We start from the raw sequence: 19191 nt of genomic DNA on the forward strand, positions 1-19191 counted from the left end.
CTCTATGGCAAGGAAGTAAAAACAGGTTCAAGGAGAATGTGTAGTTTGGCCATTGGAAAACATCCATCTTTTAATAAGTGAGATAGATATGCATCAGAGAAAAGTAACCTGAGAAAGACCTAGTACATATATAAGCTCTTCTTTTAAAATAACCCATGAGCTGGGCAGTGGTGGCGCATGCCTTTAATCCCAGCACTCAGGAGGCAGAGCCAGGCAGATCTCTGTAAGTTCAAGGCCACCCTGGTCTACAGAGTGAGCTCCAGGACAGGCACCAAAAACTACAAAGAGAAACCCTGTCTCAAAAAAAAAAAAAAAAAAAAAAAAAAAACCCAAAAAATAACCCATGAGCTCATGAATCAACCATCATTCCAGAGTTGTCAGTGATTAATTCCTACCTCTCAATCAAACGTTTATGAAAACATAAACAACTGGAGGTGCAGTCTAAGTTTTTTATTGAGGCACAACAAGGCATTGTAACTTGTTTGAAGTTGAGGCAGTCAGTTCAGGAAGCTGACCCTTAACACAGTTGAGGGTTAAGTGCAAACAATACACATTCACTGTGTGACTAGCAAGGCTATATCACAATTTATAAAGTGCCAGATTAGTGCTAATTGTCATTCCGCTTCAAAGTTTTTACATAAAGAGAAAAACAAAAAAGTAAGGACCTCTTTCTTCCTCTAGGAACAAAATATTTTCCCCAACCGGGTAAGGACTACTTTTCCTTAGATCCACTAGTGAGAACTTCATTCTTTCACTCTAAATTAAATTTCAATCTTGATAAAGAAGATAGCCTGAAAATGTAGAGTATTTCCAGCTACTTCCATAAATCGCTCCCCTGTGTAAGCGCAACCATATCTGGTCTCCTTGGAGGAGCTGGAGAATGGCATGGTTGCTAGCCGTCTCATGGTCTGGAGCACCATCATTGGCATAGGCTGACACCAAGACCTCCTCATTCTTCATGAGGTTGACATACAGTGGTACATTCACAGCCAGCTTTAGCATGTGGAAAATGAATACATACGTGCCATTCACTGGGCAATTGAATCTACCAAGCTGAAGATCAAAGGTCTCTCCCAAGTTGTTCAGGAGAAGATCAAACACAATAGGTTGGTCTAAAGTTCCAGGAGCCAGATTGGATGTTCTGGCAGCTGAGAAGGCAACTCTCATTTGCTGAGGCAGAGGATAGACGTGTACTGGAAGGATGGCAGCTGCCGGGCTTGTCACTGGCACATCCACAGGGGTCATGCTCCGGGAGTCTCCTTGCCCAGAATCTCCACTGTTAAAAGTCTCGCTGTCTCTCTCTGGGCTGCTCACTTGAGAGGAGTCGCTCCACCCTGCTGTTCATTAATAACAGTGAGTTTTTCAGTGAGCCTTTAGCTTTGACAAGACATTTAACATTAGTCAGCTAATGAAAACACAAGATTCGCCGGGCGGTGGTGGCGCCTTTAATCCCAGCACTCGGGAGGCAGAGCCAGGCGGATCTCTGTGAGTTCGAGGCCAGCCTGGACTACCAAGTGAGTTCCAGGACAGGCGCAAAGCTACACAGAGAAACCCTGTCTCGAAAAACCAAAAAAAAAAAAAAAAAAAAAAAAAAAAAAAGAAAACACAAGATTCCAAAACAAAAGCAATAGAATGTAGCCAGAAGGTCCTAAGAAATCTTGTATTGATTGCTTTCTGTTTTTTTAAAGGTCAAGAAAATGTGTCTTCCTCCTCAAATTGAGTAATTTACCAAAACTCATTAACAAAGACATATGGGTGTAGGTGCCCATGCACATGCATAAGAAGTCCAGAGGCTGGCATCAGAGAGCTTCCTCAGTCCCTCGCTACCTCTTTTTTTCTTTTTTTTTTTTTTGAGCTCACTGACCCTGGAGCTCACCAAAAGCTAGACAGAATGGCCTGGCAAGCCTCTGAAATCTGCCCGCTACCACTAGGGTTATAGGCAACTGCCACAGAACCCAGCTTTTTACATAAATGCTGGGAATCTCAACCCAGGTCTTCATGCTTGCATGGTGAGCACTTTACCTAACACAGCCATCTCCTCAGACCTGAAATAATGTTTTAGGTGCTATGTAAAAACACTGTTCAATATGAGGAAGAGTATTATAGACTCTGACCATTTTCTCAAAATAGGAAGACTGTTTTGCTTTGAAAAATGTCTCTTTAATAACTCTTTTTCAATTACACTGAATCATTTAATGGTCTCTTCTCATTTTAACAAGTGTGATTAAGTACACTGCCCTGTGTTTTAACTGCTGCTTATTCAAATCTATCATTGTTCCATATCATTTATACCATATATCAATGGTGTAAATCGTACCAATTATTTTAAAAGCCATCATTTTGGGGGCTGGAGAGGTGGCTCAGTGGTTAAAAGCACTTGTTGCTCTTGCAGAGGACCTGTGTTCAGTTCTCAGTACCTATGTGGTTGTTCACAACCATCTGTAACTCCAGTTCAATGGGATCAGATTCCTTCTTCTGACCTTCAAGGCACCACCAAGCAAACACATGGTGTATGGACATACATGCAGGCAAAACACACACACAAAATATATAAATCTAAAAAAGTCATTATTTTGAACCAGATTCAGCCTAAAATTAGCATGGGGAATTATGCTCACATGAAGAAAAGAGAATTTTTTAGGAAACATACACAACTAAATTGACAGTTTCCATATCGTTCTTGCTCGTCTACTGCTTCATTCAATACTTTAGAATTACCGTTAAACAAACTGAAACTTCAACAGATAAATGCTGAAAGTAATGTGCTTTAAAGAGAAGTTGACAGAGGATACAGTGAAGTACAAGCATGCTTTGGGTAAATCTATATAATTACCCTTACCTCTTGAATTTGCCTGAAGACCACTAGATGTGCCTGATCTTTTATAACATTGCTGGAAATTATCCTAAAACAAATACATGAATATTTAACGTGGCACCAAAAATACAGATTAATTAGCATGGGAACACCATGTAAAAAATACAGTGCTGAGTAATAATGGAAATTCAGAAGCAGAGATGGCCTCGGTCATTCATCTTAATATAAAAGGGCACAGTAAAGTAAGAAGAGCACATAAATTATTCAATATGACCCAGTTTGTAAATCAAATGTAAAGACTAGGGTCAGCGAGGAAGGAGTCTTAGTGGACAAGACACTTGTCACCAAACCTGACTAACCTGAGTTATATCTCTAGTACCCATACGATAGAAAGAGATAATCAATTCCTACAAATTATCCTCTAACCTCTATACGTGTGCCATGGTACACACACATGCACATATGCATACACACACACACACACACACACACACACACACACACACACACACACAAGTAAAGTTTTAAAAGAAAAATACTGGTGTAACCCAAATATAACCATGACAAAAGTTTATAAAGTTTGCTAAAATGGAATGTCTAAACCCCAATCAGTTTTATCAGACACAAGGGAAAAAATTGCTATGTGATCAAATTGGAATAAACAAAACAGTTAAACTTGTAAAGACGAATTCTGCTCTATATAACAAGTAAGTTAAGTTGAAGGTAATTTAGTGAAACTAAGGAATACAAGCTCTGAAGTTTAAAAGAAAAATTTTGCAATATAATTTTTATCCTATTTACTTGCTGTGTGACCACAAACAAGGAATTTAACCTCTGGACCCTTTTCCTATAAAGTGGAAAAGTGAGCTTATGTGAACATGTGAGGTTCTTTTAAATACCTTTTAAATTCCATCTTCCCTTAATAGGAAAAATATTCACCAGTATCACATCTACAACTGTTCCACAATTCAGCTGCAATAACTACTTACCCTTTGAGTGTAAGGTGATCCAGGATATTCTCTAGCTTGCAGCTGCAGTTGGCTGTAATTCCCATTGGAAGCTGAAGAGGGTCCTCTGTAACTATCGAAACCTAATGAATAAACAAACAACACACATAAAATGATGGGAAATGAAGCTCACTGAACTCTTTGACTCTAAAAGTTAAACTGGTGGGGAAAAGTTGGACAGATCTTACAATGTCATCATTAGATGTATGTCTTCTTTTTTTGTTTTTATAGAGTATGAAATTTTATTACTATGTTCCCACTCTCAAAATTTATGGACCTGGTTGGTTTTTCCTTCTTGTCTTTGTACATATACATTAAAATAATTTAGGACACTAGATTCAAAACATACCTTTGTAGCCACCAGGAGACCGAAAGGGATTCATTAGTAACCTCCCACCACGTGTACATCCTCTCACAGACCCCCGACTACTGATGAACGGCTGAGCAGGTCTGGGAAACACACTTGTGGGTGCTGGGTAAAAGGCAAGGTTGCCATTGCTTACTTGAACAGTTCCATCCGGATGGTAACCTGCAGCTTAAGAGAAAACAATTTAAAGTCCAAGAGTTAAATGGTAATAAAATATATATTGATATACATGTAACATATATACACCTCTAACCTATATTTTCTCCCTTTAAAAACATACTTATGATATATAAGCATGTATGAGAAACAGAATATTACTCAATTTATAGAGGAAGGAAATCTGGCACAGTATGACTGAGCCTTGAAGGTGCTATATTAAATGAACTAAGTTACAACAAGAACAAGTATATGATGCCAACTCACATGAGGTAGCCAGAGTAGTCAAATTCAAAGTCATAGTAGAATGGTTGATTCCAGGGGTGGTAAGAAATGAAAAGGAGTTAGTGATAAACAGATACAGAGTTATTGCCAGTGAGTGATGAGGTGATGACTACTCAACAACTTAGATGTAATACCACAGAACTCTATGTGTAAAAATGTTAAAAATGATACCAGGTATGGTGGTATATGCCTTTAAATCAGCACTTGGAAACAGGCAGGTGAATCTCTCTGGGTTTGAGACCCTACTGGTCTACACTACAAGTTCCTGATCCACTAGAGCTACATAGTGAGACATCTCAAAAACAAAAAAAAAAAGTTAAAATGATTATTTTTACTTTATATACACTTTACAACAATTAAAAATACTAAGCTAAATATCCTAGATCAAGGAGTAAAAGAAAATTAATCCTAATCTTTTCTTTTTCTTTTTCTTTTTTTTTTTTTGGAGGGGAGGACAGGGTCTCATGTAGCCCAGGCTGGTACTGAGCTTGTTATATATCCAAGGATAACCATGAACTCCTTCTAATCTTGCTGTCTCCAACTCCCTATTGCTAGGATTATAGGCATCTTCCATTATGCCTAGTTTATGCCAGTGCTGAAGATGAAACCTAGGACCTCTTGCATGTTAGACAAGCACTTTATAGCTGAGCTACATCCCCATGCCATGAATCCTTATCTTACTAACATTCAAAATTGAGAAGGACTATAACCACAGCATCTGTTACGTAAAGTATCCTATATTTCAGCAATACAGTAACAACAGAATGAGTGCCTCTACATCGAGATCTAGGACTCTACTTAATAATACTCTTTACCACTGAAGAAGAAAGCACCCAGAGTCTCAGTTTATTTGTACAGTACATTAAAGGCTGCAATACCAATACTATAAACCTACCAGTACTTCTGTATTAAGAAGGAAGGTTAAACAAAATAAATGAAATTTAAAGTTTTTAAAAAGAATGAAGGTTACCTATGCTTTCATCATTCAAAACAGCTTTAAAAGACCAAAACTGTCCCCATTCTCTGAGCTAACAGTACAATAACATTCTACATTATCTCCTCACATTGGTTTTTATTTTCTGTAAGAGCCATCATCTGTACATATGGTAACACAATGTAATACAATAGCTTCAAAATCTTCACCAGAGCAGCTAGAGTGCCCCTCATCTATCTCAACCATTGTCTAGGTAACCAAAGCAATCAGACTTAAAAAATAAGAGCCAACAAATCTAAAACAGCCACTGAAGTTCTACCTCTTCAAAGTTCAAATTAGGTGACAGAAGAGATGGTTCAGCAGTTAAGAGCACTTGTTGCTCTTTCAGAGGACCCCTAGGACCCACATCAGGCAACTCACAACTGACTGGAATTTCAGTTCAAGGAGATCCAATACCTTCTTCTGGCCTCCATATACATGTGGTATACATACACACATAAATAAAAATAGATCTTTAAAATAATAGTTCAAGATACTGGAGAGATAGCTGAACAGTTAAGAGCACTAGTTTCTCTTACAGAGGACCTGGGTCCCATTCCCAGTACACATGTGATGGCTCACAATATCCATAACTCCAATTCTAGGGAATCTGATGCCTTTTTCTGACCTCTGAAGGTATCAGAACATGCAAACAAAACATTTATAAACTTAAAAAAAAAATCTTAAAAACAAAAAAAGTATTTTTTTGTTTTTGAAAGTTCCAGGGCCACAGAGGGTACTCCAATAAAGCATTGAGTTAGCATGTGGTACTTATACAGAATATATTCAGAAGTCTTACCAGTCTCTGGAGGTTGGGGTGTCTGTTCTATGTGTATAGCTGGGAGCTGGCATTGGGATATTGTCTGAGTACTTGCTGAAGTAAAATTTTGATTGTAGCCAGGTGAATAAGGAGATTCTTTCATTTCTTGTTCTTTCCGTGGAGGGAGAGGTGCATTAACATTAAACACCTTAAAAAAAAAAAAAAAAAACCACTGGGTATGGTTCAGAGGAAATGCCTAAATAACATCTGTACAACTCTACCAGATTCTAAGGCACTAGATGGGCAAAGGATTTGAACAGACATTTCTCCAAAGACAACAACTAATAAATACATGAAAGACTGATAAACATCAGGAATCAGGAAAATGTAAACTAAAACCACCATGAGATACCAACCACTTCATATCCACTGGGACCACCACTATCAAAAGATGAAAAACAAGACTAAGCAAGGAGAAACTGGAACCACATTACTAACTGGAAAGTAAAATGGTACAAGCACTGTGGAAAAGAGATGATGGCTCCTTATAAAGGTAAATATAATCCCACCAGTTTCATGTCTAGGTATCCACCCAAAAGAAGTGAAAGTCAAGACTTGAACAGACATGATACGACTTTAGTAACATTCTTCCGAAGGTAAAATGTAAAAGAACCTGAGTGAAATGAGACACATACTTTAAATATTATTCAGCCATAAAAAGAATGAAAATATGATGTATACTACATATCAAAAATATTATGCTAAGTGAAACAAGCTAGAAGGAGAGAACCAACTCCATAAAATTGTCCTTTGACCTCCACATGCATGCTGTACCATAGCAGGGATATCATGCCTGGTACTGTAAATCTGGTCAAAAGCTACTGTTGTTGCTTTATGATATAGTTATTCTGTCAAGCAGCTTTCTAAATATTTCTGTTTATACCCATAGATTTATGTTGCTTTGAACTTTGGTCAGAGAAGCTTCTTTTTGCAGTAGGTAGTATTAATGCAGAAAATAGCTAAGTATAAGTGACTGTTTGCACTCAGATGTGGATAAATCATCTTTTCAAACTCCCCTCATTCAAGGCACAGAGAACGTAGTGGAAGATGGGGTAGACGGAATTTAAGAGCTGGTAGATGAGAATAGGAGCCATGGAATGATGACGTTTGAACATGACATGGTTGCTGCACACATCAACTCACAGTAGGTGTGGTCACCTGCATAAAATTTACACAAGATTAAGCCAGTCAAAATTCCAACATGGATGGAGGAGGGGTCCCCAGACTCCACCCTCGACAGAGGAGCTATTGGTAGTTGACAGCTGCTGAGGAAGGGACAGTCACCTTCCTTTTGGGATGTGACCACTAGTATATGACTCACATCCCAATGAACGGTCCCACAACCATGTGCATACAGGTAATATTAGTGGACTCAGGGTTATTACTGACAACAGCAGTGAAACATGATTTTAGAAAGAAGACAAAGATGGGGATCTTAGAGGAAGCTGGGGTGCTGGTGGTAAATGGATATGAAGTAATGATGAATAGATATGATCAAAACAGATTATATAAATGTATAAATTTTTCAAAGAAAAAATTTTTAAAAGATTTCAAAAACTTCAAAGGCAGAACTCCTGCCAAGTTTATATGCAAGATCCTAGGTTCAATCTCCAGCAAGAAAAAAAGAAAAGAAAGTAGTTATTAAATTTTTACCATGTAGGAGTCTTCCAGACACCTTGCCACAAGTCATGAGCTAACACTTCTGTTTCCCTTTGCCTTCCCTACTCTGATGTTTTTGTGAATAGCAAACATAACTGATAGCAGTAACTTGTCTCTCATCTCTCTAGCCCTCTCCCTTTCATAGTCAAAGACCAGCTGTCAGAAAGACTTTAGTGGTTTGTTTTGTTTTACATTTCTATACCTCTGGTGAATAAAAATAATTCCTGAGCCCAGCATGGTGGAGCATACCTTTAATTCCAGTATTTAGGAGGCAGAGGCAGGCAGATCTCTTTGAATTCAAGGACAGTCTGGTCTACACAGCAAGTTCCAGGCTAAACAGGGTTACAAAGTAAGACCTTGTCTCCAAAACAAAAACAAAAACCCTGTCTCAAAACAAAAAACAGTACCTAGCTGAATCTCTATGAGTTCAGGGCCAGCCTAGTCTACATAGTGAGTTCCAGAACACTCAGGGTTACAGAGTGAGACCTTGTCTCCAAAACAAACAAACAAAACTCTGGTACATGCTTTTAAAATAGCTTGAGAGAAGGCTCAGCTTTTAAGAGATGGTACTGTTCTTGCAGAGGTCTACAGTTACAGGGTGATCTAATGCTTCTGGCCTCTGAAGGCACCTGAGTTCATATGTATATATCCCCACACAGACACATACACATAATCAAAAATAAGAAAAATAAATCTTAAAAATAAATAGTGCCTAACCTCCTGCTAAATAAAGTGAATGAGTGAGAACCTGCTTGAACTGGGCAGGCTTCAAACAGGCAGAACAGACAGAAAGCTATCAACAAAGAAGCACTATGACAGAACAACACAAGACAAGTCCAGTGGACTTGTCTGACAGGTTAGACAGGACTTCAGTAGTTCAGGTGAAGGATTCTATTTCATCATGTGATGAACCACTGTCTGCTTTTAATTAGGCAAAAGTGAAAATAAATTTGAGCAGCAATATTATGAGGCTGCCAGGGAAAGAAGAAAAGCAAGGATGAAAAGACCCTCAAACTGTGCAGCCAGAATAGGAGGGCCCATGAATTCATGCTACTGAGTCCTGCTCTGTCCTGGTATGGAGCATGAAGCACCAGCAAGAAAGGTGCTTACTGCTCCACTGAATGGTTTTCTCTCCCTGGAAAATACACCAATCTAGAGTCACATTATCTTTTTCTTTCTTTTCTTTTTTAAAGACTTTTTTTGTATGAATGTTTGCCTTCATGTATATATGTACACCATGTGTGTGGCTGTCGCCCACAAAGGCCAGAACAGGATGTGGGATCAACCCCCTGGAAGAGGAGTTACAGACAGCTGTAAGCTACCATGTGGATACCAGAAACCAAATTTGAGTCCTCTATAAAAGCAGCAAGTGCTCTTAACCATTGATCCACCTCTGCAGGCCCTGAAATATTATGTTTTTAAAGTTTTAGACTACAATTTGTAGAGGAATACACATTGAGAAAACACACACACACACAAATCTGAACAAACCTAAATCTTTATGAGCCAGAATGAGACTAAAATAAAATTAAATGAGTATTTCAACAATGATAGAACTAACTCATATATGCATTCTCTTACTTCAGGTTACTGAAACTAGGACCCTCAGTAATACAGAATCAGTAATTATTAATAATAAGCTATTACCAAAACAATATGTTTACCACCCACATATTCCTTTTGTGGGGAGGGGGTACTGGGGATCAACCACACACATTTTTACATGGGTCCCAAGCTTTGTCTACTCATTTTCAGAGAGGAAACAAGACTCTGATAAAAATACTCCTAAACAAATCACTGTATTTTTTTTTTAACTTTATTTTATATGCATTGGTGTGAAGGTGTCAGATCCCCTGGAACTAGAATTACAGACAGTTGTGAGCTGCCATGTGGGTACTGGGAATTGAACCTGGGTCCTCTGGAAGAGCAGCCAGTGCTCTTAACCGCTGGACCATCTCTCCAGCCCGAACAAATCACTCTTAAGAGTAGGTCCCATGCCCAGCAGTAGATGGACAACATAAATAAAACTCAATGGCATCTTTGGAGGTTCTCTGTCTCATGTTAAATCAGGACATTTTTTTTTCTACCTTACAGGTCCTTTGCATATACACTATGGCTTCTGGTTTGGGGGATCTTATGGGACTCCTGTGTGTGCAAATGTGTGTGTCTCTGCGTCTACATGTGTTTCTTGTGCTTTTTCTTTGGCTCTTTTTCTTGTTTGGTATTTTGTTATATTCTGAATTTTTTATTGTATTTTATTTTACTTTATTATTATTCCTTAAATGCCTCTTTGTTTTCTAAAGAGAGACAGATACGGTGTGGATCCAGATAGGAGAGGAAGTGGGGAGGAACTGGGAAGAGGAGGGAGAAGAGAAACCATAATCAAAATGTATTGTATGAAAAAAAAATCTATTTTCAATAAAAGGAAAAAATACTTCTTGAAAATTCTGGAGGCTGTCACAAACATTATTTACAGTGGACAAATATAAACATCAGCATCCCTAATAAGAGCAACATGAAGGCATACTTTTCATCCACTACCAAAGACAGGTGTAGGAGAAACCATGGATCTTCAATTGCCATCATTTTCCTTACATACTCACTGTCTGCATGGCTTGAAAGGGTGCTGTGCTAATGGCTGCTGAGCTTCCACTTGCAGGAGGTAACTGGAAACCCTTTGACAAGGGAGGATTTGGAGAAGCAAGTGCAGATGCTGGTTTGCTCCGGGAAACTGCCATCTATGGAGGAGAAATGCAGCATCAGCCATACTTGCCATATGACAAGAGGTTAACTTGCACTAAGCTCCAAGCTGACACAAGTCAGCAAGTTCTTTAGGATGACACGGGAATACAGGAATGCAGAGAGCAGCATTTGCTTACAATTTTTAAATCTCGGCTGCTGAGGATGCACACTAGCACTCGCTTTTTGATAGGGTGCTGACAAAGTGAGCACCATACAAGGGGATCTCAACTTCCTACCGGCACCAAGCTATCTGCAAGCCCTGAATTACTATTTCCAACTAATAATCTAATATTATTCCAAATATATGCAAAGATTGAATTTAGGAGAAACTTTTGGTTAGTTAGTCCCTTAGTGTTAGTTCTCTATTTAAAAGATTGGTGGATTTCTAAGTCCTCTGCCTAAAAAATAAAACAACTTTGATATAATTTAAGTAATCTTTACCTATAAAGCCAAATTAATATGACACAAAACCCAATCCCAACAAGATTATAAAGCAGACCACTGTAGGTCACTTGGTAAAAATCACTTTTTCCTTGTCATAAAGAAGCCAACTATCTTAAATATAGACCAAATGAGCACTATAATAACTAATCATCTATGCTTTCTTACAGTCTATATGAATTCTCATTTATTAGTTCACCTCAAAAATCTAACCTAAGAGTTATTAAATTGTCCCAAAATTCATTCCATCCATGTGTATCTAGCTCAAGGATTTGCTCAAACAGCAAAGGCTGAGATTTAGAACTACACACAAACCTCATACTGTCAAAATGCTTTTTTTGTTCATTCTTGGAAAGAGTTTTTCCCTATAACCCTGGATGTCCTGGAACTTGCTCATAGACCAGGCTGGCCTGGAACTCAGAGATCTGCCTGCCTCCTGAGTGCTGGGATTAAAGGCATGGGTCACCACCTCCGACTTGTCAAAATGCTTTTGATAAGATGAGCCAGAGAGATTGTAACTCATTCCAACTCAGTGCTAATAACACTATAAAAAACAAATCTTCAGTTATATGAATATTTTCTCCTAATCCTACCTAAAGCTTTTCTTTTTATATTAAAAAATGATATAAGAAAACCTAATACTTTGTTATTTTAAAGATATACTTTATTTTTAAGTATGTGTATGTGTGAACATATCTGTGTTTATGCATGTGAGTACAAGTGCCCATGGAAGCCAAATGCCTTGGATTCCCCAGGATGGAGTCACAGGTAGTAGTGAGCTCCTTAATTCAAGTGTGGGAACTCAAGATTTAGGTCTCCAAAATCAGTACATGTTCTTAATCACTGAACCAACCATCTCTCCAACCCTGCATGTTTATTAAAATAAATTAATAAATTGACTAAGCTGGGCCATAGTCTCCTGGAATCCCAACATTTGAAAAATGGAAGCAAAAGGATCAGGAATTCAAGGTCAGTCTGAGTGACAGGAGATCATCTCAAAAAATAGTAATAGGGAAGTTGGAGAGATGGCTTATCAATCAAGAGACCTTGTTGCTCTTGCAGAGGACCTGGGTTCAATTCCTAGCACCTACATGGTAGTTTATAACCATCCTTAACTCCAGTTACAGGGATTTAATGCCCTCTTCTGACCTCCTTGGGCACCAAGTACCATGTGGTGCACATGTATTTATGCATAAAATAAAATTAATAAATATTTAAAAACTTAAAAATAATAATTCTAAAAATATATTTATTATATTAGGTAAGATAAGTACTATTAAGTCTACATACACGGCAAAGCCAAAAATAGTGACCTGTGTTTGTTCTAGGACCACATCTACAGAAAGTAATGCATTAATAAATACAAACACTATAATTCCACCAATCATGCCAGTAATTCATAAGCTCATTCTGCCATTCTTTGAGACAGCAAAGAAATTAAGATCACAGGTCTCATTACCTCAGGGGTCTCTGAGGTCATAAATTCTGTTTCAGTTCCCGAAGAAGCCTGATCAGTAGTAACCAAGCAAGTATTTGAGCTACAAGTAACTGGAGAAGAAGTCACCTAGACACAGGAAGATAGAAACATTGTCAATACATGCTGTGTTCACTTCATATTTCCTGAGTGCTGGACTCCTTGACATGTCACTTTTACTAGCACTCAGTGGTGTCAGTCAGTATGCTAAGTGCACTACAAATATTAATACATTTCATCCTAACAAACCTGTGTAGTAAGCAAAATTATCCTCATTTTAGGGACATCAAGAAGAAGCAAAAATAGTTGGACAGGGGTAGCACACGCCTTTAATCCCAGCACTCAGGAAGCAGCAGACTGATCTCAGGATCTCTGAGTTCGAGGCCAGCCTGGTTTACAGAGCAAGTTCCAGGACAGGCTCCAAAGCTACACAGAGAAACCCTGTCTTGAAAATAACAACAACAAAAGCAGCAGGAGAGAAAGGTGAAGTAATCTGCGCAAGAGTTGAACCAAGTTCAGTATCAGAACACTTAGATTCACACACTGCCTTTCCAAGACTGTCCCAGTTACACACATAACATCAGCCTTGCTGACCAAGATTCTTGGCCCTAAAAATCTGGTGCCAGATCTGCAATGTGGCTGGCACTTCACAGTGCATGCTGGCAAGCTAGGCATAGGGCTAATCAGGCTTCTGGTCTGAAGACTTTTCATGCCTTACAAGGTAGACAGAAGTATAGAAAGGATGGACAAGCTCTACAAAGATCAAAATAGTATCAAAGCTCTAAGAGAAAATTAAGAGTTAGAAGCAGGTATAAAATAAAAACTAGGGGCTGGAAAGATGGCTCAGAGGTTAAGAGCACCAACTGCTCTTCCAGAGGTCCTGAGTTCAGTTCCCAGCACCCACATGGTGGCTCATAACCATCTGTAATGAGATCTGGTGCCCTCTTCTGTGTACATAATAAATAAATCTTTAAAAAAAAAAGAATGGAGGCTACTTCCCCTGTCATGGGCAGAGATCTCCTTCTAAAAATAAATAAATAAATAAATAAATAAATAAATAAATAAATAAATAAATAAATAAAAATAAAAACTAGAAACAAGCACAAAAGGAAATAAAAACTAGAAACAAGCACAAAAGGAACTAAGGCTTTGACAACTTAACAATAACACACCAAGCAGTTCAGCAGGAAATCTATGGTACTAAAAAGGTATTAGAATGTAAGAGAAACCTAAGGAAAGAAAGTAGTTATTCATCTGAATCTTTCAAATGTTAATGTAATTCTTGACTGTATCTATTGTATATACTTATTAGTTTTTCTTGTATTAGTTATAAGCTTTTTTTAATTTTAGACAAAAAGAGAGGAAATGTGGTGGTATTGTGTTCCCCCAAAATATCTGGGGTCAGAGAACAGAAAAGCCACTAGATACTTAGGATAGGCAGTGGTAGCACAAGCCTTTAATCCTAGCATTCCAGAGGCAGAAATCCATGTGTTCAAGGATACAGCCAAGCATGGTGACTCACGCCTTTAATCCCAGGGGGGGGTGGTAGAAAGCAGAAAGGTATACAAGGCATGAGGACCAGAAACTAGAAGCATTTGGCTGGTTAAGCTTTTAGGTTTTGAGCAGCACAGTTCAGCTGAGAGCCATTTGGATATGAGGACACAGAGGCTTCCAGTCTGAGGAAACAAGATCAGCTGAGAAGTTGGCCAGGTGAGGTTAGCTGTGGCTTGTGCTGTCTCCCTGATCTTCCAGTGTTCACCCCAATAACTGGCCTCAGGTTTGATTTAATTAATAAGACCTTTTAAGATTCCTGCTACAGCCGGGCGGTGGTGGCGCACGCCTTTAAACCCAGCACTCGGGAGGCAAAGCCAGGTGGATCTCTGTGAGTTCGAGGCCAGCCTGGTCTCCAAAGCGAGTTCCAGGAAAGGTGCAAAGCTACACAGAGAAACCCTGTCTCGAAAAACCAAAAAAAAAAAAAAAAAAAAAAAGATTCCTGCTACATCGATAGCTAAGTGCTTGTGCAACCAATCCTGCATCACAATACTTCTTGAAGGTTCTCAGAAGCTCCAATAGTATCACAGGTAAACAAGAAATCAATGAGTGGTAACCAAACATCAAAGTGGTTATGTTTCTATAACCTGCTTCCCAGTAGTAGTCAGTAGGATCAAGAGTTCAAGGTCATCCTCCTCAACTATATAGTGGATTCTAGGCCAGCCTGAGCTACTGTTGCATAAGAAGACTTTGTCTCAATAAAATTAAAAAACAGGCACAGGCACACACGTATGCGTACACACACACACACACACACACACAAACACACACACACACACACACACACTTTCGCATCAGAAAGAGTTGATAGGCCAGCCTGGTCTACCAGGCCAACCAGGGCTACATAGTCAGACCCTGTCCATCTCATCACCACCCCCAAAGAGTTTAGAGGAATTTTTTTTAATGCTTTAGAATATTTTATATACTAAACACACAATTTAGATCTAATCAAAATATTAGATTTATCAGATTGTTCTAAAACTATGCTTTTTCTAGTACTTTGAATTAAAATAATAAGCCAACCCATCACAGCTGGGACTGGCTACTGTTGAGCTATACTTGTGTCCAAGGGAAACGCACAGATAATAAGTTAATCTTCCTTTGTCCACTTAATAGTTAAGCTAAAAAGACTTTGAAAGCCAGTGCCATGAAATGCACCTATTATCCCAGGGCTAGAACAATGAGACAGGAAGATCACAAGTTCAGGACCACCCCAGACTACAAGGCAAAACCTGGCTCAAAATACAAGCAAAATGACAAATTTTACTTAAAAGTTTCACTTAATGGGGTTGCAGATGTTGTAATCACTCTTGCCTCTAAATTATCACTTAAATAGAGTAGCCAGAAGTAACTTTATGTACTGGTGAGTAAACATGGTGTTTGAGACCAGTGGTTCTAAATGCAAGTAGACAGACTCACCCAGAGAGGTTATTAAAAGCACAAATGGGGGCTGGAGAGATGGCTCAGAGGTTAAGAGCACTGACTGCTCTTCCAGAGGTTCTGAGTTCAATTCCCAGCACCCACATGGTGGCTCACAACCATCTGTAATGAGATCTGGCACCCTCTCCTGTCTACATAATAAATAAATAAAAATCTAAAAAAAAAAAAAAAAAAGCACAAATGCCACTAGCATGCTAGCACAGGACAACATTCTAGTACTCCTAAGGCAGGAAAATCACAAGTTCTAAACCAGTCTAGGCTACAGAGTGAGTTCAAGGCCAGCCTGGGCTACATTAAGAGATTTTGTCTCTAAAAATAATAGTAATATATATATACACACAGAGGAAATTCTCTTATAGTAGGTCTAAGATAAAATCTAGAAAAAAAAATTTCCAACTATTCTTGCCAAAGAAGTCTTCTCCTTGAAACAAAGAGTGTAAGTCAAATTAATCTACAAGTTACCTGTAATGGCTCTTGAAGAAAACCACTTTGATTGGACAAGTTTTGTTCTGAAGATACTGTAGAGACTAAAATAAATCAAACAATTAAGGGGAGAGAAATGTTAATACATATCAACTTGACAAGACAAAGTATCAGCTGGAAGAATAGGTTCCTACTGCAACTTTGAAGAAAGCAGACTGGATACTAGTTAGAAACACTAATTCTGTCTGTGGTATATGGTAATGTTTTTTTTTTATTCTTGTTTTTAATATTTTTATTATTATTTATTTACATGCACATATATGTATGTTTGTATATGGGCATGTACCTAAGGTTAGGGCCATCCCCTGGAGCTGGAGTTACAAGCAATTATAAGTTGCCTGATGCGGGTGCTGGGAATTGAAATCAGGTCCTCTGCAAGAACAATACATGTTCTTAACTACTGAGCCATCTCTCATGGTGATGTCTTAAGGTTATATGGTTAAAAGCAACATTTCAAAGCTTCCAAAAGAAAAGAACTATGACTTTCAAAAATTACTGGGGTCAAATCAAATAAAAAAAAAATTACTGGGGATAATAATCCAGAAGACAAAGACTAAGACATTATGAGTTGTCACTAACTGATACACATAATCTTCATAGTGGTCTTAGCTGGTCATCTGTTTGTTTAGATTTTTCCCCTGTGGTTATACATATTAATACACTTTTTACAATTACATAGTTTTCATTTGGTTTCTCTCATTAATATCAATCACTTCTGTTAACTATTCTGTTTGTTTCACCCAGCATTACAGCATCAGTCTTTAGCAGGTGTTCAATGCTTACCACAGTTGGACTATGGCTTGATCATGTCACTCCTTATCTGAGAGAAATTAGCATAGAGCCAGAGGCCTAAGCTTTGAGGCATCACACCAGTTTTAGATTCAGATTCCATCATTAGATACCATGGTATTCACTGTTCTAAATAACAGGACCCAAAAAGCTCCACACTAGATTTACAGTTCAAAGGTCAAGTAGGTTCTAGTCAGAAATCACCCCAGAAAGAACATGAAAAATTGCTAAACCAATTATTAAGCATTTCTACTTGCCCATCTGAGGACTTTTCTCTAACAAATGTAAACATGTTCCTGAAGTATACTTATGTCCTAATGATAATTTATCCCTATGCAACTCTACTGACTGATGAATACAATCAGAATAAATTAACACTTAAGCTACCTGGAATGATTTGTTAAAAAAAAAAAAAAAAACTAAATAAATAACTGTTAGCTATAAAGCTGTCTGTTTTAAGTCTTTAGAATTATTATTCTCCTACTGGGTTACCTGGAGAAGCTGAAGGTGGCTGTGATGATGGAATTGCACTTGAGGGTTTGTCAAAATCTAAAACAGACTCCTAAAAATGAGATTTTAAATAGTGAGAAGAAACACAGATGATTCATTTAAAGTGATTAAGTAGCTCACTGTATTGACCACAACTTTTACTAAAGGTGCAGGCATCTAGCAAATTCCTACCTTGTGGTTTTGTTTTTGGCTTTTTTGTTGTTGTTGTTGTTTATTTGTTTTGGTTTTTTGAGACAGGGTTTCTCTGTGTAACAGCTATGGCTGTCCTAGAACTCACAGAGATCCACCTGCCTCTGCCTCCGGAGTGCTGGAATTAAAGGCATGTGCCACCATTGCCCAGCTCTACCTTGGGATGTTAACAAATTATTCTTAAATAAGAACTTAAAGAATCAAAACTAAACCCTAAAGTTACTGTCAAACCTCAAGGTTGGGTCAAGTATTAAAACTAGAACAGGATTCTAAGGCCAACTTAGAAATGCACTCCTGATGTGAGTTTTAAGCATAAAATGTTAGTCTAGTCTAATTTGAACTTAAATCTTTATTATACCTCGAAAATGAGAAAGTCTGTTTATTTTTATCTCAACCACTTACTACTTCATGCTGATAAACATTTTATGATGAGAAACTGTTCTCTTCTCATATCTGTGTATCAGGGTTCTCTCAAGAAACCCTCCCAGACTGTGCTTACTTAAGCTAGAAATGTTCAGGAAGCATCCTAGTTCTTTCATTTATCTTCAAATTATCTTTCACTTTGCAGACTAAGGCTGGAAATTAAAGAATCTGACTGGAGTTATGCAGCTGGCAAGAAACAGGACTGGTGTTTACACCCAGGCCTAAATCCAAAGCTCAAGACCTATCTCCTTTATTTACATTTGCTTTGTTTACTTGAGTAGTCAGGCTTCAGTAATATAATGCTGTTCTGAAATTCTCTAAGAGTCTATGTCACACTATTTAACTAAACAGTCTTTCATGATGGACTGGTAGTACAGGCCTTTAATCCCAGCATCTGGGAGGCAGAAGCAAGCTGATCTCTATGAATTCAATGCCAGTCTGGTCTACATTCTGAGTACCAGGCTAGCAAGGCTACACAGTCAGACCCCATCTTAAAGGGAAAAAAGTCATTTATACAATTTAACATTTAACTATTGATTTAACACAAGTTCCCATCTTCTATATCTTTAAAGGCAGGTGATGAGTGTCTCATAATTTTTTAGATAGTGGGACCTGACAGACCGAGCAGCAAACAGGTTCCCAGTCTTAGGGCAACTACCAATGACCCACAGCAGCCCTACACTTAAAAACATGATGCTTCTGATACGTTTAATTAATTTCTTCACATAAACTTTAAAAGTGAAGACTACTATGTCTTTTGCATTAAAATAAATAAACAAATAAATAGCATGGCAGAAAGTAGAGTAACTTGCCCCGATAGCTAGAAACAGGACATCATTCTGCACAATGGGATCTAGATTCTTAACAATTTAACCACAATGTTTCATATAAAAGTTACTAGTTCCACAAGTATTACTTAAGATTCATTTTTAAAATAGATCTAGGTAAAATGTGTGGCATAAAAGTTATGGGAGTAACCAACCATTTCCTAATTGAATTTTATGACCATCCATAGGAGGAAATTCATTTCTGGTACTATAAACCTTGTCATATGACCATGACTTACT

General features: G+C 38.1%; 1 protein-coding gene across 7 annotated transcripts in view; it reads right to left on the reverse strand.

Moving 5' to 3' along the window:
- Window positions 1-435: 435 nt before the first annotated feature.
- Window positions 436-19191, reverse strand: part of Caprin2 (caprin family member 2) — a 47662-nt gene continuing 28906 nt past the window's right edge. For 4 of the 7 annotated variants that reach the window (XM_052720649.1, XM_052720650.1, XM_052720653.1 and 1 more), the window contains 9 exons: window positions 17495-17564; window positions 16193-16257; window positions 12725-12829; window positions 10686-10820; window positions 6403-6571; window positions 4172-4357; window positions 3805-3905; window positions 2840-2903; window positions 436-1337 (listed from right to left, as the gene is read on the reverse strand). In XM_052720649.1, the coding sequence (XP_052576609.1) occupies window positions 769-1337; window positions 2840-2903; window positions 3805-3905; window positions 4172-4357; window positions 6403-6571; window positions 10686-10820; window positions 12725-12829; window positions 16193-16257; window positions 17495-17564 (1464 nt within the window). In that variant the 3' untranslated portion in view covers window positions 436-768. The remainder of the gene's footprint in view (window positions 1338-2839; window positions 2904-3804; window positions 3906-4171; window positions 4358-6402; window positions 6572-10685; window positions 10821-12724; window positions 12830-16192; window positions 16258-17494; window positions 17565-19191) is intronic. The other 3 variants (XM_052720648.1, XM_052720647.1, XM_052720651.1) reach the window with 3 other exon arrangements.

Source organism: Peromyscus californicus, unplaced genomic scaffold, assembly GCF_007827085.1.
Source record: "Peromyscus californicus insignis strain IS unplaced genomic scaffold, ASM782708v3 Scaffold_6__1_contigs__length_162567912, whole genome shotgun sequence".
NCBI lineage: Eukaryota > Metazoa > Chordata > Mammalia > Rodentia > Cricetidae > Peromyscus > Peromyscus californicus.